The sequence below is a fragment of the Periplaneta americana genome, chromosome 4 (assembly GCF_040183065.1).
Source record: "Periplaneta americana isolate PAMFEO1 chromosome 4, P.americana_PAMFEO1_priV1, whole genome shotgun sequence".
Classification (NCBI taxonomy): domain Eukaryota; kingdom Metazoa; phylum Arthropoda; class Insecta; order Blattodea; family Blattidae; genus Periplaneta; species Periplaneta americana.
The window spans coordinates 94,867,199-94,891,295 of NC_091120.1; the positions used below are offsets into that span (position 1 = coordinate 94,867,199).

The following is a 24,097-nucleotide window of genomic DNA, read 5'->3' on the forward strand; positions in this document are numbered from 1 at the left end:
TTTGTACCTTTAACTTAGTAGATAACTGTAATCTTTCACTTTGCCCTCTTGTGTTGCGAATTCTTTCCTGCGTCTGTATACATGTTGAGCAACAATCTGTTGCCAGAGTTGCAAAACTTATGTTAAATTCCGTATCAAAAATATTTCTGCAACAGTCATATTGATATTGATATTTATATTGATATTGATATTTATTTGTCATTCAACTTTACAATTCACAGTTATGGTGGACCTTCACATTTCTGTTTTTCGATCCACCATCCCTTTAATACATATAACTCTTTTCTATTAAGGTATTCTTTGCCGAGAATTTCTTGATTGCTTTCTAATGTTCTATTATGACTGAATTGCTATATGTCCTTCCCCCTCTATCCTCTTCTATTCTCTCCCTCCTACCTAGACTGTATCCCTTCCATTCCTAAATTTCCTATTTTATTACCCCTATCCATATATTTATTTCGATAATACTCCTACAGTTATAGTACCCCTGCTACTACTCCCAATCCAAAACATTGAAAAACATCAAATATCTAATTCACTTAAATTACACTTCCAATTTCTCTCTCATTCCACTTCACATTTGTTCAGATATCATTGTATTCATTGTTTGATAGTTTATCTTATTACACTCTTACCCTATCTTCTTACACTAACACTTTCTTCTCTGTTCCTTTTCTTACACTTTTGCCACCCCTAACTTTTCTGCACTCACTTTTTAGCACTCTTCTTCTTCGCTATAACCACTCCAACGCCCTATCTATTCAGTCCTCACAATCACTAATATCTGGTAGTCGCTTCATTCCTACACTCGTTCTTCTCATGTCTTCTCTTGCATTTCCTCCATTAGTCTTGTCTATGCTCCTGACCTCGGACACTACCAGTTGTTTCCTAATCCTTCGTCCGCAGTGTTTTATATCTGCCTCACGTTATGTTTTCCTCCTTGGTTTATTCTGGTCAGCTGTTTCGTACTCGAAGTAGACGTCAGGTATCGTCATTGTCCATCTCTCGTTTCATTTATATTGAAGTTTTGTGTCGTATGCATTTTTCCATTCTTCCTAGCGTGCTGCCTTGACGTACGCATATTTTCGCGTCCATTGAACCTCCGTTTCAATGCGCCTTGATTCACCTGGCTTTGCTAGATTTCGGTCCGAAACTCTGGTTTGTCACAATTCTTTCCAGAGTATTCGAGAACGTACACTTTATCATTGATTTTCAATTTATCTATGCCTCAGACTAAGCAGATCTTTCCTCTGATTCACTTTTACACTTCACACGTCTTAGTTTGCACTTCCTTGTTTCTTTACTATCACATGACTCGCTGAATTTTTATATAGTTTCACCTATTTTCTCGCACTTTCCCCCCCCCCCCCCCCCAAGATTTCTGCACTTGACCCTCTGCGCTCTCGTTGACAGTTGTCCTTAAATGTCACATAACTCGCTGCATTTTATATAAGTTTCGTCTACTTTCTCGCGTATCTTATTTAGTTCTCTCTCAAACATCTCCACGATTGTTGATCTTTGACCCTCTGTGCACTCGTTGTCAGTTATATACTCGACTTCTTTCTTCTCTTCCCCGCAGTCCCTTTCGTCATAACCATCAGTAGCTCCCTCTTCTTCACTAGACTCATTCATCATTACACAACTTAAACCTTTCTTTATCTTCTCATTCGCACATTTCTTTGCCGCTGTAGCCTTTATGCCACTCTTCATAGAAGTGTACTTCTTCCTGTCTGTTAGCTTGGTGATCCGTTTTTTGCTCCCTGGTTCAATGTCTTCTTTCTGCAACAGTCATATTTAACTTTTTGTTCTGGGTTTGTGGTACATATCACACAAGGTCCTTTTATTTAATTCACGAGGTAGATACTACTTTATTGTACTTTATTGTGCTTTTAGCTCGATTGTACTGAGAGACTACTGGTTTTGCAGCCTGACTTATCAATGGGTATACACTAACATAAGGACTTGTCCCATTCTGTAACCTGTATGTAATCTGTGGTGTTTGTCCCTTTCTGCATCCTAATGTACATAGGACTAGTCCCGTTTTGCAAAATTGTGGTCAATTGAAACATCTTCTTAGCAGTGGATCTGATACCTTCTGCAACTTTACATATACTATCCAGAACCTATCTACGAGATAAACAAGATGGCATAAAAAAATGTTCGTGGACTTGTCCCCTTTTGCAAATCGACGACAGTGTAGTGTTAAACGTGTGTAACCAAGATTTATAAAATAACTTCTTGTTTTTGCATTCCTCATTTATGAAATACGAGTTAAATCAACGTTAAAGTATTACAGAACTACACAACATGAGTTTTCAACACATCTGATACTGGGAAAGTTATTTTGAGTCGCTCTCAGCTTTCAGTTTGTGACGTGCCTGTTTCTGTCTGTCTAGACGTGTGTATGTGTACTTTTGAATCACGAATATCTCAAACGTTGTTGAAGACACATTGGATTTTATTCTCAGGATGTAACTGTGGGTAGAGACTCTGAAATATTTATTTGTGTTAAAGAGCACGTGTTTCGGAATAACTGAAGTCACTTTTTCTCGTCCGGATTTAAAAAGGTAACTGCGACGCTTCTTCATAGTAAGACAAGCTGTACAATTACTACATAGGGTAACTCACAATCAATATGATACATTAAATTATTTTAATACAAATTTAATTAAAGTCCTTAAATATTTATTATAGATACATCTGATATGTACATCTGTTATCAAACAGTACATTTCACTTGACGGTATGTGTCAGAGGAAGAACAATTGATTAGTGTAATATGTTACTTGTCAGCGATGTATGCAATGGAGGGGGAAAGGAACTGGTCATCCTACCTCATTATTTCCTGGCTTAGTTGCCACGTGAGTGGTGTCTTGTTGGTATAACTTGTGAAGTTCAGACCTGTCTTCGGACAGTTGACAAAACAACAACTAGATACATATTATTAGGCTGGTGCATAATTCCGTAGCGATTTTTCATAAGTTTATTAAACACATCAGATACATCTAAGGGAGAAGTTAATCATCAACAATATATTCTCCTGGCTGGAGTAGTTTTTCTATTCCACGTCTGTATAAATCGCGTGATTTTGAGTTAAAGAAGTCGTCAAGCCATGTTCGGAGCGCATTTTCATCCGGAAAGGAAGTTCCTTGAAGGTTGTTCGATAGAGAGTGGAAAAGATGAAAATCTGAGGGCACAAGATCAGGTGAATAAGGTGGGTGCGGAATGACTTCCCAACCCAACTCCTGGATAGTGTTTTCTGTCAGGTTAGCAGAGTACAGACTGGCGTTATCGTGGAGTAGCATCACTTCACGCAGTCTTGTTGGTCGCTTTTCTTGGATTGCGTGTGCAAGACGTCTCAGTCGTCGGTGGCAATAAATGTCGGCAGTGATGGTTACACCTCGGGGAAGCAATTCGTAGTACAGCACACCTTCCCAGTTCCACCAGATGCGTAACATTATCTTTTGTGGATACGCACTGGCCTTTGTACAGGGAATTGCTTTTTTTTCGGGCTCAACCTTCCATTCTTTTCCTTATGTTAGCATAAAGACACCATTTCTCGTCACCAGTAACGATATTGGATAGGAATGTTCGATGTTGTTCACGAGCCAATCGATGACGAGCAAGCAAAGATGCACATATGGGCACCCGTTGATTTTTGTGGTTTTGGCTTAGAGCATGAGGAATCCATACATCTAATCTTTTATCCTTGCCCATTGAATGCAAATGTCGCACGGTGGTGGAATGGTCACAGTTCATCACATTAAACCAGATCTCGGGTACACTGACGTGGATCATTGTGGATTAATGTGTTTAAACGGTCCTCATCAAACCCCGAAAGTCTTCCTGAACGTGGAGTGTCACTAATGTCAAAACGACTCTCCTTAAAACGAGAAAACCATTTTCTTGCCGTGTTCTCTCCTATAGCATTGTCCCCATACACGGCGCAAATGTTTCTGGCTGCTTTGGCCCCTCTATTGAACTCAGAAAGAAGAATATATCGGAAATGTTACACTTTCTCCACTTGACACTCCATTTTCTAGCGTTCACGGCTCCACTCACTATCTGCAAAAATGAAAACTTCAATATGTAAACTCAAGCACAGCAATTGAACTTCAAATAAAAAATGACAATCGATAAATCACGCTAAACAAAAACGCTATGAACTTATGCACCAACCCAATATTATTACCTAGTTTCATTTTATATGGGAAAAATTCTTTGTTTTGTTGGCGGATGTTTTAATTAGTAAAATTAGTGAATAAGTAAATGTAAAACATTAAGATTCTTAGTAAAAGTAAACATGTCGGTTCGCCATATGCCTATGTCATAAATAAAATTATACACTTTAACGTTTGTTTTACAGGTTACTTTAGGAAAGGAAAGTTTATAAAAAAGTTTATATAAAGCTATACTTTATACAAATTAGTTGAAGCAATGGCAATGTCTAAAAATTATCAAAACACACAAGAGTGAAAGAATGTAGTAGGCTTACATTAAAATTTATTATTGATTTTAAAGAGGGGAAAATCTATCAGAAATAATTAAACTATTAGTTTGGTGCATAAGATCGTAGCGTTTTTGTTTCGCGTGTTAATTGCTCCCTCCTGTCTTCGTATCCTCTCAGGGTGAAACACTACATGAAATGAGCAGTTAGCTGATAAACTGCAGAGCATCAGGTCTTCGAAAGTAAACTTCTAACCTCCAGGAGGATAGTCGACAAATTAACATTGCATAGTGCCGAAATTACGTGTCGGGCAGCAATGTTTCCTCACTTAAAATAATTGCCTTCACCCAATAAATCATCCCTAAAACAAATCGGTACTTATTTCTGAAACACTCTGTACATCTTTATCTTTGAAATACACTTCAGATTTGTAGGAAATAGAACTTAACAAAAAATCGCACTAGACCTACTTATTGTTAGAGGAATGGTTAAAAATATTTAGGGCCTAAAACAAAATGTTGTAATATCATACAATTAAAATTACATCTTATATGCCTAACTCACGTGATTTATATAACATAACAGAACATAACAAGATGTATTAATTTTCCTAGTCAACTTATGCGTAAATAATACAGTAGCCTTAGCTGTTGAGACCAATTTATTTTATTTATTTATCGGAGCTTCCTCAAATTAGAGGCTGCCATTAGACAAAGCATACAAAACAATACAAGAACAAATAGATGATGAGAGCTAAAAGAGTAAAAAAAAGGCAAACAAATACACAAACAAACAATGGCAGTTTACAGAAGAAAAAAAAATTTCAAGTAAAGAATCAATGAAAGCTGAGAAGGAAAAAGAAAAATGATAATGGTGCGTCAATTTTTTCCATACACTGAATTAGAGTCCATATAGGTGGTTCCGTAAAAGTTTGACTGACTCTCTAATTATGAGAAGGGCCAGTTCATTCAGAAAAGATTTGTGCAGTCCTAGGGTCTTACAGAATTTAGAAGAGAAGTTGGGTATCGTTCCTCTTGCTCCAAACGTCAATCCCGTAACACTGATATCGTGAAGTTGGTATTTATCTTCATAATACGGGATGGTTGGAACGTAGATTGCTCGTTTCTCCTCATGTACATCTTCGGGCTGTCCTTTGTACATTTCAAACCTGATGGTGCGGTCGATTATCATACCCTGAGACAGGGATTCGCTAATGGCGATTATGTCAATTCGTCTGTTACTGCCATTGTCGGCGGTTCCGTGGACTTCATCATAGACGGTGTATTTTAGTTTTCTAAGGGCATCGGCCAATTTAGTTCTAATTGCATGGTGCCTATGTATACGCAATGTTTCGCCACAAGGGCAGCCTCCCAGGACATATCCAAGAGTTTCTATCTCACTGAGGCATCGCCTGCAGTGGTTGTCCTGAGACCTACCCGATATGGCTCTTACAGCGCTTACGTTGGCAGTCATCTTGATAGCCTCCTTCCATTCACCTCTAGTCATTCCATCGGGCTTAGTTATCCATTTGTTAGAGGGAGTGAATTCACTGTACAGAATAACGCCTTTTCCCTTTTGAGGTAAGTTGCACCATGCGTTGTACTCTCGCTGGCGTAATTCGGTCCTAATTTTTCTGGTGTTTATTACTCCACTCGTAGAAGTTGGGTGTTCAGTTCAATCGATTTGAAGGTTGTTCAAACAATGTTTAGCTTCCTCCATTAGACATCTAGTGTTGTTTATGTAAAGTTGTCAAAAAAAAAAGTGGCCGCACTCGTGAACAGCGAATATTTTCAAAGTCCACTTCGGGTCGCGGCGATGTTACACGATGCATGTGCTTGTACAAGCAGTTCCGGAACTATGAAAGTATTCCATATCTGCGCCTCGTAGACCAGCGGTAGAGTGCTTGTTTAATGATTCAAAGGTTGTGGGTTCGGGCCTTTTTCAAGTTTTCATTTTATTTTTTAATCGTTCTTTAGCGATATAAATGATATTCATATTATCATTTATATCCATTTATCGTTCTTTATGGATATCACGTTATTTATATTTTGTTATCGTTCTTTAGAGATATGAATAAAATTCAAGTAATCATTTGTATTCTGTTATCGTTTTATAACGATATGAATAATAATTATTATTATTGTATCTCCAATGGGGGTTAGCCCTATTTTACATATGTATGTTAGGGCTAGAGTTTTGTATACAAAAAACATAAGCATAAAGAGAAATGGAAAAGAAAATTAAATTAGCTTACGCGATGTAAACAAAACATAAACAATCCGTAAATTAGGCATTGCGATTGCAAAACAAATATCAGTTATCAATTTGAAACATACAAAAACATTAACAACACACATACGTAACACTTCTATAACACAAATATGCAGCTTTCCGTACCATACATCATAAATTAATACACAATAGTCACACAAACACAATCAAACTATAATTACGACATTGCGACGACATCAAGCATCCCATAACTGACTCACATACATAACAAATCAAGCATCCGTTGCAACATATACACTTCAGCATAGTAACCACACTTTTAAAAGTTACAAATTTGGCTCCAAGAAGAATAAATAGGACACTGTTACTAATTACTATTCTTCTACAATTTCTTAAATATATCTGTAATAAATCTGTGAAATTCCGATATGAATAATATTCACGTTTTTTATATTGTTATCGTTCTTTAGCGATATAAATAATATTCAAGTTATCATTTATATTCTGTTTTCCTTTATTAGCATTATAAAATAATATTCAAGTTATTTATATTGTTATTGTTCTTTCGCAATATAAATAATCTGTATTTTATGTAACTTAAGTAATTATTATAACACAAATGACCATCTTTCTTTGTAAAATAGGTTATTTTATTTAGATTATTAAATACGTATTATATAATATCTTATATTAATTAAACAAACCGATATTTATCATTTATATTCTGTTATCGTTCTTTAGTGATACTGTATAAATAATATTCAAGTTATTTATATTGTAATTGTTCTTTAGCGATATAAATAACATAAATTTAATATTAGGTTTGGAAAAATTCAGTTGCATAAAACTGGTATTAGTTTTTTCTTTTTGTATTATTACATTATACTCTCTTGAACCACAATAAAATGAAAAGGAGTAACGAGAAATTGAACCTGAGACGTTGACATCTAAATTCCGACGTTTGTCCGCTGAGCTACGAGGGCAAAAGTGTGGAAACATTTTCGGAAAAATTGGCCCAATCACACTCTAAGATTTTTTGATGATTCGTAGAAGCTAGTCCAGGATGCGGAGGGCAAAGGCTAATTGAGATTTCCCGGTCTCTGATCGGGTCAAACATCCTGATAGAATTAATATTTAACCCTTGCCGTGACTTTCGGTGAAGTCCGGAGGGCCCAATTAGTCAAATCTATTCTCCTCATCTCCACGCTTGGGCCCCCTGGAATTTAATAAGATGCGAAAGAGATAGTGGTGTGCGGAAAGCAACGGAATGTTACCGCATTTAGGGCTATCCTTCCCAAGAAAAACTGCAAACATGAACAAAGGAAGCTTGTAATAGAAGAAGAAGGATCTTCTGCGGACCTCTGGAAAAAGAACTAAGGAAAAGACTAGTGAAGTGCTTTGTGTGGAGTGTGGCATTGTATGGGGAAGGAACATGGACATTACGACGAAATGAAGAGAAACGAATTGAAGCATTTGAAGTGTGGATGTGGAGAAGAACGGTGCGTGTAAAGTGGACAGACAGAATAAGAAATAAAATTGTGTTTGAAAAAGTGAGCGAAGAAAGAATGATGCTGAAACTGATTAGAAAGAGAAAAAGGAATTGGTTGGGTCTCTGGTTGAAAATAATAATAGACGACATTAGGATATGTGGATCATATGCGGAGACTAAGAGGAAGGCAGAAAATAGGAAAGATTGGAGATTGCTGGGTTTGTAATGAAAGACCTGCCCATGGACAGAACACCTATGTATGTATGTTCAGAATGCCTGGAATATCGTGTCTAAGAACAGTCGCTATTTGCAAAGACTAGTCAATTCCATGCCCACTCGACTGCAAGATGATCGAGATAAGAGGAAGATAGAGTAAATATTGAATTGTGGCTTTTTGTTTTGTTTTTTGAACGCTTAATTGTTTGAATGTTTTAAGGCCGACGCCAGTAAATTTGTTTTGTTTATGCCACGAAAGATATTTTTATTGAGAATAAAATCTTTTTCTTTCCATTTGCAGCCACAATATCATAATTATAAAGTCATGGCATAATATATTAATGAACCTGATGTTAATTACTAAAATAATCGTAAAAGAGAAAGGAGCCATTATGTATAGTTTGTCTCTCTCAAAAACAGAACAAAAAAGAACATAAAAAGCACGAGGTTGTAGTCGAACGCAGGACCTCATGAATAAGAGGCCTGAACGCTACCATTACGCTATCGAATAACACACAGAATATTTCAATTATAACTGTAGATATCAGGCAACGTGGTCCAACAACATGTAACATCGCCTGTCTCCGAATTGTAGCGAAGATACCCGAAGGGAACTTTGTTTCAGGAGAGCGGCCACTTTTTCTTTTGACAGCTGTACATATTATTACACATATTCAACTTCATGCAAGAGTTGACGTGTTGCAAGTAGGCTTCCCAGCGTGCGCAGAAAATATCTAAGCCTTTAAATTTTTTGTCGGAATACAACATATTGTCTGGAATATCTCCAGGAAGTTGTAGGATGTCCTTAATTGAGCTTTTAAGAAGAAGATCTATATCTAAGAGGAACTTGACAGGTAATTTATCGGGAGGGGTTGTTTGAAAAGGGTATACAAGCTTCGAACAAATGAAGGAAGAAACCACGTTGTATTTTTGGTAAGGCTGGAGCAAGGGTGAGGTGGTTAGACGTTCTATCTGAGATCGGAGGGCTTCCATAGTTCTCGCGGAGTCGAAAACGGTTTCGTCATTGTAAGTTACTCCAAGATATTTGACGGTTTCATTGTTGTCTAATGTGGGCTTTTCTGTAGTGGAATCGAGGTAAATAGAAGACGTATTAAGTTTGCCGTTTACAATAGAGATGCGTTTAGATTTTTTCGCGTTAATCTCCAATCCAATTTCATGAAGTCTTCTAGTTGCTATTTCGGCAATATGTTTGGCAGCTTCAGAGTCTTTCCCAACAATTACCATATCATCAGCGAAGCTCAGAACGGTTACATTGGGAAGACCTGATACGAGTTTAAAATCATATTCTTCGGCAAGTTCTTCGGAAGTAAGCTCATGAAGGATGTGATCCGTCGCGATGTTGTATAATGAAGGCGATAAGGGTGAACCTTGCATCACACCTCTTGATATTACTATAGGTTCCGTTTTTCTGTGGTTAACCTCGATCTGAGTGGTATTAACTTCCTGTAATTTAGCGATAAGTTCGGCTAAGGGAGATGGCACATTGAGAGAGGATAAAGTGTTTCTCAGATGGAGGTGGTCAATATTGTCAAACGCCTTACGAATGTCCAAGAATACCAAGGTGGTGTTCGTTTTTCTGGATTTGGCCTCTTTTAAAATAGAATTAAGTAAGGAAGTGTTTATTAAAGTACCGGGGCTGTTTGTGAGTCCACGTTGGAACTCGTGAAATGTAACAATTTTCCTAAGACGTTTGTCGAGTACACGCTCGATGATTCTTCTTAATATGGAACAAATGGTAATTGGTCGCCAGTTGTCTAAGTCAGTAACATCGCCTCCTTTGTAGATTAATATAGTCCGTGCTTTTGTGAGGCAAGGAGGTATTTCACACAACGACAGCATACGTGTTGCAATTAAAGAAATTATTCCATAGCAAACTACATTACGAATTGCTCTCATAAGCACGTGGTCGGGTCCAGGTGAAGTATCAACAGCTATTTTGTTAGCAGCCGCTACAATTTCTTCTTTGGTTATGGTAGTGCTAAACGTTTCAGTCGGGGTTAAATCATCTGTATCGGAGACATGTTCGTAAGAAGGACGAATGCAATTATTAGGGACGGAAAAATTCTTCGAGAAGGACGTTAATAGTACAGCGCTGATTATTTTGTCTCAGTACCGAATGAACAGCTTTTCTTCTTTGATTAAAATATTGGAATTGTGTAAGTTGGTACATGTATTTCGATCGACGTTTTTCCCTATCTCTCGGGATTGCTAGACTGCTCGTAAGAGCGTTGATTCTTGAGTAAACGTTTATCCTGTCTTGCTTCGTAATATTTACGAGCTGGGTGTTTCGGGCCAGGGAGTAAGGTAATGGCGTTAGCAAGAAATTGAGAAAAATTGTCAACTTTACTATAGAAATCCTCTTCAGTAGTAATATTTTCAAATTCAGCTTTCCAGTGAGACATTTCTTGATGATATTGATTTAACTGCCTAGAAGAGGAGTTAATGTGGAGTTTGTCTGACAGGAGACTTCTCTGTGGTAATGGGATCCAAAATAACGTCAGGACTAACTAACAATATTAAAGTTGTATCATTGTGTTCATTGCTACTATGTTTTCTATTTTGCCAGTTGGGCTGTCTTTCGACTATAGCAATCCTATGTTTTTCTGGATGGGCACGTGCTATATGAATTTTAATGCCATGTTGTCCACGATAAAATTTTCCACAGTGGGGGCAAGGCGTAGTAGAGGAAGGCATGCTCGTACATTGTGAATTGCATTGAGTATTATCCTGTGTGGAAGAATTTTGAGTGCAGTTAGGTTCATTATATATTGTTAAAACAGGAGATGTCTCAGAGTTTAATTTGCAACTCATTGTATAAGATCGTATATAAAATTAAACGACTTTGTAGAAGCTAAGAAGAAATCATAAAGTTGTTCCATGTGTTCTAATTACTGTATTATTTCACACTAGATCATAGCTTTTTCCTGTTATATGTAACATGCACGTACACAGAAAGAGTTATATAATTTCCGCTCACTTTGTATAGCTGTTCGCATTCATTTACTCGTTTCATCAACTGAATTATATGCAGCCCATTATTAGCTGAAGGAGGAATAATCATGATGATTTTATTTTAACCCTTAAATTGGCAAAACTTCATTTCTCACACTAGTTTATTAAACCGTGTCGGACTGTAAAGAAAACAACTATCGCAATGTCCATATTTTATGTGTTATACAATATTATAGTATTGTGAAATTTTAATTTTCCGACCAATTTTTTTCTATTCTATTAAAATTATAGCATATAGCCTATTAACCTGTTGTATCCTATAGAATACTTTGCGAATTTAAGGGTTAAAATTTGTTGCACATCTTCTAGTTGATGCATATACAGTAATATCACAGTCTAGTATATACAGTCACGAAGCTTGAGTTGTGAGGGTGCTAGGAACAATAGACTGCGCGGGTACTATTTCGCATTGTCTGTAATGAGGCGATATTAGCGATCCTAGTGGTTAGCAATTATCTATGGATGCATATTTACTACGTATTGAACTTCGTGACTGCATACTAGACTAGACTGTGGTAATATCGTCGTTTTCGAGAGATATCGCAATTTACTAGTTGCAAATATAACTGCATTACGAAATGACTTTGTCCATGGAGTGTACCTGCAAGACAATTAAATATGTGAGCTGATCATCGCTTGACTTAGCGCGTTAGACAGAACTGAAAAGAAACGGTGCTTCTGATTGCTCCACCACAGATATAGACAGTCCATGTCTCTCGTGTTGCATGTCCCGTTCGGGCCTTGAACTCGGCTCGTGAACTGGAATCCCGCCAGTATCACGAGTTTGCAACTTCTAGCAAACCGGTGCTGAAGAACTCCTTGCTGCAACCAAACCCGATACTACAGTAGTAGCCTACTCCAGTTGGTTTTTAACGAACATCATCAATTTCTTCTCCAGCTTCATATTCATTTACCACCCATATTCATTCTCAGCTTTCTCCTCCCCTTTTCTTCTCTATCGTCACATTCATCACCACCCCTTTTTTCCCCCACCTTAGCTTTTCCTCCAAAAAGCATTGGTTTCTACTTTTTCTATTTCCTCGCCTCCTCTTCCTATGCCTTTTCTTCTTCTGACGATAAGATTGAAGCAAAATAGGCACCTCACCTACTATAGGCTATCTCTTAATGCAAATTCATAATAAGAAAAAGTACAAGTAATAATGAGTACGTTCTCTACTTACAGAGCGATACTGGTACAACTAAATATAGGCTATTATGTGGTTAGAAGCTAAAAAAACATATTAGGCTATTGCATCATTCACCCAAACGTCTCTATCTAGTGAGCGAAGCGCCGAAGCTTGTAGTTCTTTCAGCCGCCATGAAGGCATTGCCCTTGGTGCACCATAGAAGGCGAACTGCAACATTGGTGGAATCAAGCAACGGGTGGAATGCTGGTAGGGAGTACCCCGCGAAAACCTATCATCGCTGAGATTCAAACTCGGATTACCAGTGTGGAAAGTCGTATTTGAGGAGATATGGCAATGGATAAATTAATTAAATACAAGTCATAGTAACAATTAATATTAGAGGATAAAAATTCGCTCCGGCGCCGGGGATCGAACCCGAGTCCTTGGTTCTACGTACCATTGAGCTACGCCGGAGTCCAATCCACAGCACCGGATCGAATTCCCCTCCTCCAGTGTTTTTCCCTTTTATCGACACAGTGTGAATTTATTCAAGAAGTGAATATTTTGCAAAAGGATTATAATACGCCATGAATTCTTGAAAAAATTAACACCATAATCCCTACTTGAATGCAGTATAACATTCAACTTTTGAAAAATATAAAGAAAAAAACACGAATAAAAAAATTATGGAATTACTTGCATTAAAAACTGTAGATACATTATCCAAAATCGGAATGGTTACACATTTACACATGATCTCTGCAAAACAATAATAATATACTGTAACAGGTATTTACTTTGTTTTTATTTAAACTCTTCTTCCTGACATACAAATAGGTAACTGATAACCAGGGAAAGGATTTATATGTAAATACATATTTACTTATAAAGCTAATATAATTTATATTTTGCATTATCTTTATGTTTCACAATGTGTAGGGTTGAAAAATCCTACTTTTATTTTCCATATTTTTCCATATTTTAGAGTTTAGTACATATTTTCGTTAATTTCCATATATTTTCCATATTTCATATAAAACAGTCCATATTATATTAGGTTTAACAATAAAACAAAACAAAATTCCATTAACTTTTAAAAATACATTTCAACAATAGAGATTTAAACACATGTTCAGTAATCCCTTTAACATCAGAGTTATTTGAAAATTAGCAGTCCTATCAACAATGGGAAAGTAAGTTACAAAACTGTATTAATTTAATTTAAAATTTTTAACAGACTTCAGTTGTGCAGCTCAACAGTTAAATGCCAGTCAGAGTACACATAGGTTCAGTTTTGTAAATCATACTATAAAGACGGTAAATATGCCAAAAGTACGTCATTCAGTCAATTTAAAATCAAAACTAACAAGTTACATTTCAGAATTTAAAGAAGATGATTTATCAACTGACAATAAAATATTATTTTGTAATTTGTGTCAGTGTGCAGTATCATCTACACAAAAGTTCCTGGTGCAACAACACATTACAACTAGTAAACATCAGGCCAACAAACAACTAAATTCCAAGCAGAGACAATTGTTTTTACACAACCAACAACATCGAATGTAAGATCTGAGTTTAACATCGACCTGTGCCGTTCTCTCATCTCTGCTGATATTCCTCTCTACAAACTAAAGAATAAGGTCTTCAGGGAATTCCTTGAAAAATATACTCAACATACAATCCCGGATGAGTCAACACTTAGGAAGACGTATGCTCCATCCATCTACGATGAGACAATACAGAAGATAAGAGATGAAATTAAAGATAGTTCAATTTGGGTTTCCATTGATGAGACTCCCGACAAAGAAGGTAGACTTGTTGGTAATGTAGTTATCGGTTTGTTAAGTGAACAATATTCTGAACGAATTCTTTTACATTGTGATGTTCTAGAAAAGTGCAATAACAAAACTATAGTTAAACTGTTCAACGAAGCTATGGGTATCCTGTGGCCAAAGGGTATTATGTACGATAATGTGTTATTCTTTATTAGCGATGCTGCCCCTTATATGGTCAAAGCTGGACAAGCATTATCTGTTGTATATCCTAAATTGACTCATTTTACTTGTGTGGCGCATGCATTTCATCGTGTGGCAGAAGTGGTCAGAGACAATTTCCCTAAAGTAGATTTGTTGATTTCATCAGTGAAAAAAGTATTTCTCAAAGCTCCCAGTAGAGTTAACGTGTTGAAAGAAATGTACCCTGAAATTCCATTGCCACCAAAGCCAATTTTAACTAGATGGGGTACATGGCTAGAAGCAGTTGAATATTATGCCGAACATATAGACTCTATTAACAATGTTCTCCTTGCATTGGACTCTGAAGATGCAGTCTCAATTGATACTGCGAAAACAGTTACCTGTGACATAAGTGTGAAGAATGACTTAGCTCACATTCAGCATACATTTTCATGCATCATAAAAACGCTCAAAAGTCTCCAAAATAGGCACCTTTCACTATCTGAAAGTTTTGAAATTATAAATAGTACTGTGGAACAACTGAATCGTGGTAGAGGTAAAGTTGCAGATGCAGTAAGAGCTAAGGTGGACACTGTACTTTCAAAAAACCCTGGATATGAAGAACTACAAAAGGTTGTTGCTGTGATGAGTGGTGAATCAACAGTGAAGATTAACTTGGACTTATCCCCAGCAGACATTGTGAAATTGAATTATGTACCAGTTACTTCTTGTGACGTCGAACGCTCTTTTAGTCAGTATAAATCTATCCTCAGAGACAATAGAAGAAGATTCACTTTTCAGCACTTGAAAGAAATGTTTGTAACCTATTGTTATGGTAACAGACAATAAAAATTGTGTTTTGTTGAAACTACATTGGAAGATAAGGTACGTCCATTATATTTTTTGTTTAGTTTGATTAAAATGTACCAATATTTAACGTACATAGTCATTTTTTTATAATTTTAAGTCCATATTTAATTCCATATTTTGGTAAAAATCCATATTTAATTCCATATTTTGGTAAAAATAACTACATATATATTTACATATTTCATATATTTTTAGTCCATATAAATCCGTTCCCTGCTGATAACTAATAAATGTTTTATAGAACACAATACGTAGGCTACCTACAGCGTGGATTATACTATAGGTTATGACTGAGTTATGATTTTCTCTTGGTCTTTAAGGAATCTGAAGAACGACAAATTCGGAGATTTAAACTTGTTGTTACTGCAATTTTCGTCATTGCACACATTGCCTTTATTCCGACGCATGATTAAAACGTTATTATAACATCTCGCATACCTTTAAAGCACGTGCTGGCTGCATCAACCCTATGACCAGTGCCTTGCCTGCCGCTTGGGCGCTAGTGTCGTGAATGTTGGCAAGAAAAGTGTTGAAGTTGCGCGACTGTATATATTAGACTGTGACGATACCACAGTCTAAGACTGTGACGATACTTAAATATTTACGTCTAAAATGTTCATCATCATCAAGGATTAAGGATTAAGCCATAGGCTCGTTCCGGTTTCATGGAAGCTATAATTGTTAAAATTGTTCAGACCATCTTCTGTGTAGGCGTCCAATACACTATATAACGTCTTTGGTCCAATATTTGTCTAATATGTGTAAAATGTTATTGAAACAAAATCAAAACTTCTGGGGACGAAATTAATTTCCGGGGACAAAACGAGGACATTTGCTCCCCGGGGACAGCAACTCAAAACCGGAAATCGGGGACGTCTGGTCAGTCTATGTTGCAGACTATACAATACACTTACGAGTAAATTTCAGAGGTAAAGTTTGTGAGCAAAAAATTCTTAAAGTTTAGTAAAGCAACTTTAGAACTGTAAAGAAATTGGAAAAGGTGGATGATTATTGAGGCGTACATAATATTTCTGTGAAGAACTCATGTTTGTGGACACTATAAAGTAGAACAGTGAAGTTGCAAGAACTAAAATAACATGAATTAATCGGTTCTTTCAAGTTACTGTTATTGAACTTTTCAGAAAAATAATTTTATGTATAAATATGAATGTTAATTTATTGGACGATCTAGAGAGACTAAATCTGTGGCAGTTTTAATTTAAAATGCGATTAGACTACGTTTAAAGTCTTTAAATTATTCTCAATTTTAGTGTAATAAATTTAACTATCTTTATATGCAGTAAAATTACGCGTAACATTGTTTAAATCTTTTATATTCTGAAAAATAAACTTAAAAATAAATTATAACCTAATTAAGTTAGAGGAGAATCTGAACTTTTTCAACACGACTTTTGCGTCGTATGGAGAAATCCTGGAATGATTGCATCGCCGCCGGTTTTATGCTCATAATATCCTTCTATAGAAAGGCCTGCTTTAAGACTTCAATGCAAACCCGTCCTACCTAACAATAAGTTTAGTTACAGTATCCGTACGTAGTCCCGCATTTTATTGATGGAGACGAAATCAGACGAAGTGTAACGAATCCAGAAAGCGTCAGCTGAAAGATACTGCAGTCCTATTTTTGTATTAATCACTTTAATTAAATTGGTATATAGCGTTATATTATAAAATCATTCGTGGGCAGAAAACAACAAATTGTTTACTGGTCTGGTGCCACGGCAACTGGAGACAGCTCTCTTATCTAGAGCACACTCCGTCATCAGCTGTTAGCACTGAGCCATGAGTTCTTGTTACTCTTCTTATGTCATAGCTGGCACCCTGCAAAGTTTCCATAGTTCTGTGTACTGGAGATAAATTGACGAGGATAACCTTGTGATTATGGTTCATATACAGATAATAATTATATAACAAGGCAGTGTGCCTATCGTTATGTCAACAGGAAACACTGCTGATCTATAGGAAAGTTTAATCGGCAACCATTTCATTACATATTTCATATCAACCATTTAGACCTATTTTATATAGTCCTTGAATCTGATTTAGATATTGCTGAATCTGTAAAATACAGCTTGAATAATCTGATGTACAAGGACAGCGTGCCCTCATTCCTAGATGAGCACATATCGAATTTCACAATATTACAATTCTTAATTTAGAAATTATTTTATTATATGCTATTTGAAGACTCGACATGAAAAAGGCTGTAAGTGCCAATATTTTTTAAAATTAAATCTACATTAAATTGAGCCGATACTGTCTACGACATAGTTAAGAAGTTAACGTTGATCATGTTATCGGCTTTATAAAAACAAAGAACTAAATTTTCTAAAATGGATCGCTTACACATCTTGCTCCTTAGAGGGTTGGCAGCAGGTCGGTGCATCCCGTAGATGTCATTATTGAAATAATAAATTGGAAAAATAAATGGAGTTTGTATATCATGGTATATGTATTACATTCAAGATATTAATCGTGACTTGAGCAGTGAATGACGCATTCATTTTTGCATTGGTTACGATATTCATTAAAAGTTCAAATTCTTTGTTTTATAATTGTGCTAAGATGAAAGTGGTGACCTGCGATTAGGCATATTTGAAAGCACACATCCACCAACGACTAAAATGTTCTACGAATTCCCTACAGTCTTTTTTCACTTGCATTTTAAACTTAAAATACAAGGTGAGCCAAGGAAACGGGCGATTTTAAACTTTAATATACAACTTTAATAATTATTGCACTGATTACCTTGAAACAGAATGTTAGTCCATTATGTTTTCGTCCATTCGTAATTTGGTCCTAATTTTACATTTGTCCAGTTGTATGTTTGTCCTGAATCAAATTTTGTCCACAAATCTTTCGTCCATGTCATTTTAGTATTATGTGAAATTTCGTCCTATATTTATTTTGTCCTTACCTGATTTAGTCCAAATTTATTTACCTGAAATTTTCGTAGCTGTGCTTATTACAAAAAGGAATCACTGAAATAAAACATGAGATTTATTTTCACTAATTTCGAAGAACAAAGATCATGCATTCATTGCAGCTATTTCTTATAAAATGTTATTTCCTTCTTTAATTTCCATCTTCAGGGTTCTGCGGATTGCTATATAATTGCCCTCAAGTACTGTTTGAGCTGTCCATTTTCTTTATATTCATCGTAATGCCTAACAATATTTTCTACGCGTTCTTGATTTGTGATATAGGTTTTGGCAACAAGTGGCCTGTAACGTAAATGATCTCCGATGATCTGTGGAATTGTATGTTCTGTTTCAGCCTGTATTTTTTTAATGTTTTCCAAAAAGCGCCAAATGTTGGCATGATGTATCGCTACAACTTTTCCAAGCTTTGAATGAAAGCCTTCCACTGAATTATTTGTCCTTTGCCTCCCATCCAGAACTAGTTGATAAACATTCCATATATCTGGGTGAAAAGAGGAGGAATAGCCCTTCGTCAGCCATGTGCAGGTCTTCCTCGAATGTACGCTCTTTCTGTATATGTAGCAAATTGTATAAAAGATTCATCCAGGTCGTCCATTAATTCATCAAAAGTAGGCTACGAAGTAAGTCTTTTATGGGTACAAAAGTAATCCCAAAAGTTCCAATAAATTGTTCCTTACAATTGGCTCATCGTAGTTTAGATATTGCTCTGCCATTTTTTAGTTTTCCATTATTTTATATTTTATTGTTGGCATCTGTTTAAAATGTGCTTCTAGTATCTGAATATCCAAAATCAATCATGATTGGACAATATGTATATTGGACAAAATTTTTGTGGACCAAAAAATTTTCTGGATGAAATTTACTCTTGGACGAAAATGCTATGTACTTATTCCACTGGACTTAAATGTGTTGGTCATAGAAATTTGGACGAAATGTTGTATTGGACAAAATGTTTGGACAAACATTCCTGAAAGCATAGCATTTACCTGTACCTCATGAAATTCTTATTTTCTGAACACTACATTCCGCAGGTGGGACCCATTTTCTTGCACACATTTTTCAGGTCTAAGTCTAGCTGTGTGACTGGTCGCACCATCCTGTTGAAACCACGTGTCTCTATTGATGAGAGGATTATTGGTAATTTGTGGAGACAAAAATTTTTTAATCATTCGGACATATCACTGTGATGTTACAGTAACAGATGTCCCATTATCGTCCTCAAAGAAATAAGGACCGATGATTCCAAATGACGCCATTACACATAAAACTGTAACTTTGACACTGTATAAGGTTCCTCATGCATTTCATAAGGGTCAATTGGTGATCGAAAGTTTTGTTTATTGGCGTATCCAGAGAGATGAAAATGAGCTTCATCACTCATCAGCATATTGTGGACAATATCTTCATTAACATTAGAGCAAAGAATTGTTGACAAAAAGTCATGTGGTTTACTTTATCAGCATCTTTTAATATATGCACTACTTGAATTTTGTATGGATGCATGTGTGAGTCTTTATGAGAAATTCTTCGTATACTGATGTTTGACAAGCCAAGTGAAATTGCATGCTGACGGGCAGAACATTTAGGACTACAGATCATAGCAACTCTTAGGGCGTTCATGTTTTCCGGGGTACGTACAGATCTTTGCTTACCTGGAGACTTCTTCTTTAACACAGAATCCAGATTTTTATTGCATGGACTGATGGTATCGGATCATTGCAATGGATATTGTAATGACATCGAAATAGCTGTTGTGCAGCAGTGAAACTATCATTATTTTTGTAATATGCTTAATAACAAAAGCACATTGTTCACTCGTCCAATGATCCATTATAAACAAATGCTATCGAATAAAGAAAGATTGTTGCATGTACCAATTAAAATACCCTACAGCAGCCGAAAAGACACGAATCTGAAAATTGCCCATTTCATTGGCTCACCTTGTATTTCTAAAATGATGTTAATAAATTTTGTTCTTGCTTTCAGCACTGGTTGGATCTCTTGCAATTGGATCAACATTTTTCTTTTCTCCTCTTGCTGGAATCATCACAGACAGAATTGGAATCAGATGGACAACTTTTGTTGGTGGTGCTATGGCCGCGGGAGGCATGCTTCTTTCATCATACTGCAATTCAGTAAGAGCTTTGTTCTATATAAGTAGGGCTCAAGATGTCAACATTCTGAAATTCTGTCCTTTGAAATACGACTAGCTATGTTTTAACAAATTGGTCACTTAGTGACGATCCTTCAGTCACAGCAGAAAATGCACGCGATCACCAACAGATTTTTGGAACGGCAAAATTCTTTTGTAATTCTCTTCCCATTCTTCCTTTTATCATAGAGTTCATAATGCTAAAAAAAAAACCTCTTTGCCTCAGAAAACCGTGAAGAAATTTTGATGTTACTTCATCTATATAAAATGAGAAAGAAGAAATTAGTGTTCACGAAGGTGATAAGTACTCTCATATTTCATTATATTTTACACGTTTCGTAATATTTCATTTCCTTTTTCATGTTGCGGAACGATATTCCTGTATTCAAATAACATACTATAATGTGAAACAATTTAATACGTATACATCCAAATAAGACCTTAATTTTCGTTTTATGGAATACGAAAGATATTCCTTACAACCCCAAAAGCAACGAAAATCTCAACATTGATTTTTTACAACATCACAGCATTTTCTCTACTGTGAACGTAAGATGGAGAAAGGAAGAGCTGAATTGAAGACCTGAAATGACGAACATCCCAAGTCCATTAATTAAAAATTTTTAGGAGAGCAAAAATACTATACAGGCTTCCAAAATAAGAGTAATGAAATAAATTGTTGTATTATTCATGTGTATCAATACCCATTCTTAATGATTCTGTGTTTCCAATGAGACTGAACACATAGCAGTCATGTTAAACATAAATGAATCGGGATTGTAGAAACAGCACATGTCACTATTTGTGGCGAAATGAGTTTATTCGAGTTTCATAGACTGTTGATATAGGGCTATCATTCCATGCAGAAACCACATATGTCAGTATAATCGTCTCACATTTGGAGACCTGTGAAATCCTGGAAGCGTGCAGAAACAACTCATGTCAAAGACATGTGCCAACACATTGGTTCCGATTCCAGATGGCAGACATCTATGACACAAGGATACAAAAACAGATCCCACTGAATGACAAATGTCTCAATTCTGGTGGTGAATACGTTGAAAAATAACTGAATAATTACTATATCTGTTCCAATAAAACGTTCCATGAAATTTTGTTCTCTTTCTATAAAAGGCCCCAGGGAAACTTATTTTTACGGCCTTCATAATTGCGCTCGAGTGGCCAAAATTTGTGTAAGCACTTCTTTTGACATTATTAAAATGATGGAAAAAAAAAGTTTAATTTTTTTATCTGCCCCCATGAGAATGTTTACTTGTAAGTACAAAGGAGAATACCATATTTACCTTCTTCATTGGAATATCCAGACAAAATCGTGCCAATTCAAAAAGAGAAGCTTGACGATATACGCAAACTAATGTGTTACATACCACACGAATACCAAGAATTTTACAATAATATTCTTCAGTGGCCTATTGTGGAAAAATAAGTTCATTTAGCCTATATGCTGAACTTACGTATTAAGTACACAGTATGCCTATGCATATATTATATCCCTAATTTGACAAATAAACTTTAGTTGAACTAGTTGAACTGAAATTATTACACTACAATTTTGATTTCTTGCAGAAACAGCACATGTCAAGTTAATATATATTGATTTATTTCATTAACATTTCATTAGATTCCAATAAATTTGGTATAAAACGACACATCTATTAGGCTTCTGTCTGAAGAATGTGGTCTACACCAGTAATACTGTTTTTTGTATCTACTGAAAAATTTAGTTTTCATGACATGTGCTGTTTCTGCAATCCCCGATTCAAATATAAGGCCCTGGACTTGGGTTGTTCTTGAAAACAGAATAATAAAATTATTAGATTATATTTTATTATCTTCGACAAAACATAAAAATAAAAGCATGTCCTCAATAATGACATAGATAGTGGTTTTATTTTCTGTAGATGGGAAATTTTCATGGCGCTAATTATTTTATCCCTGCTTGTACTCGTATCTCTTGAACTGTCCATTGGAAGACATTATAAAAAATACATCTTTTACTATACATCCACAAAAGAAAATAAATTCCTTTTTCTACATTGCACAGAGAACAATTTTCTTACAAAAAGTACCAGCAAAAGTAAGATAACTCAATTTATAAATTGCATGTTTTAAATATGTGTGATTAATTTTCTCAGAGTTGTACGTTTTAATAATGTCTAATAGCCTAATATTTTCTATTTATGAAAATCCGTACGGTATCTAAAATTCATGTGAATATTAAATGTTGTTAATCTTTTATAACGAGACTTTAATACTTATTTGTAAAGCAGCCAGCAGCACTATGAAAGCAAACCATTCAGGAGAAAAATTATAGTACCTATGTCATTCACGGGGTCTTCCTTGGCTTTTAAATAGCTACTGTAGGTTATATTAGAGAAGAAATTATGATTGTTAATTTTCCAGCTGGTACAGAAAGTAAAAATGTTATAGAAAAATAGTCCTTTTCATTGATCTATTTCAATAACGGCTAGACTTATGTTAATTTTATAGAGTAATTCGTATATGCAATTTTTAATTACTAAAATTATTATTCTGTGAGAACTTTTCATATGGAGGCATAATTCTGTAGATATTAAATAATGTTCACAAAAAGTATCTTTTTTACTCTATATCTGTAATGGCTAGCATTACATTAACTTTTCAAAGCAATAAGATCCTTTCTTTTGTCTAGAGTTTCTGACAGGAGATGTAACTTTTTAAATAATTACTAATTCTTCGAAACAATGGAATGTGAGGACACATCGTCTACATCACTTAATAGCTTAAATATGCAACAAGAAGAAAGTATTAGAGCGATTTCGAGTAAATCTTTTATGTTTTCTTTTTTCCTTCCCTCTCCCCCGAACTGAAATTTCTTTAGGTAGGATACGAGTCAAACGCTGTGAATCAAAATTCTGTGATGGACGTTTTAAGTGGCTTTGCATATTGTTGCTACGGGATCTTGTACATTGCTATGCTATTGTGTGAATAAAGTTATTGATATTTGTGGTTTTCCAACAATTCACATAAATAAATGCGTAAATTGGTGGGGTTGGGGCTGCTTCTGGGCAGTGTGTCGTGACGTTATACAGTCAAAAGCGAATGAAATTACATTGTTGAGATGGATTTGCTAGAAAATATGCCGAAATCAAGAGCTAAATGAAAAACAGTGGCATGCTGAAAGTTGAGTTGAAAATGAAAAAGAAGAGATTAAAACGAGTGCAAGAAATCAGGGTAATTAACTTTTAAGTTTTAAATTCTGAAGAATATTGAGTATGAACTATTAAATTTAACCCTAATTTATCGTCCCTCATTGCACGAACATTTAAAAAGATTGAGTTATTGCATATTTACAGTTAAGAAGTTTTACTTTTGCCGTGCATAGGGGTTGCGTTGTATTTTTTCAAATGAAGATCCATTACTCTATGGTATTTAGTAAAATAATTACAAGTTATTTGATGTGTACCTTTCACGATTGAATTGGCACGTAATTGCTGAATATCAACAAGGTCCGTTGAATAGTTTGGTAGTAACCGAACTATCCTCGAAATACGTAGATTTGTTGCAGCGTTGCAGTCTTTCGCCTTTATTCTTTGTATGATAAAATAGAAAT

The 24,097-nt window shown here is 35.6% G+C and overlaps 1 protein-coding gene across 1 annotated transcript in view; it reads left to right on the top strand.

Annotated features, from left to right (window-relative positions):
• Positions 1-24,097, top strand: part of kar (monocarboxylate transporter 10-like protein kar) — a 262,103-nt gene that overhangs the window by 195,924 nt on the left and 42,082 nt on the right. Inside the window, exon 3 of the mRNA XM_069823752.1 lies at positions 20,319-20,467. Coding sequence (XP_069679853.1) covers positions 20,319-20,467 — 149 coding nt within the window. The remainder of the gene's footprint in view (positions 1-20,318; positions 20,468-24,097) is intronic.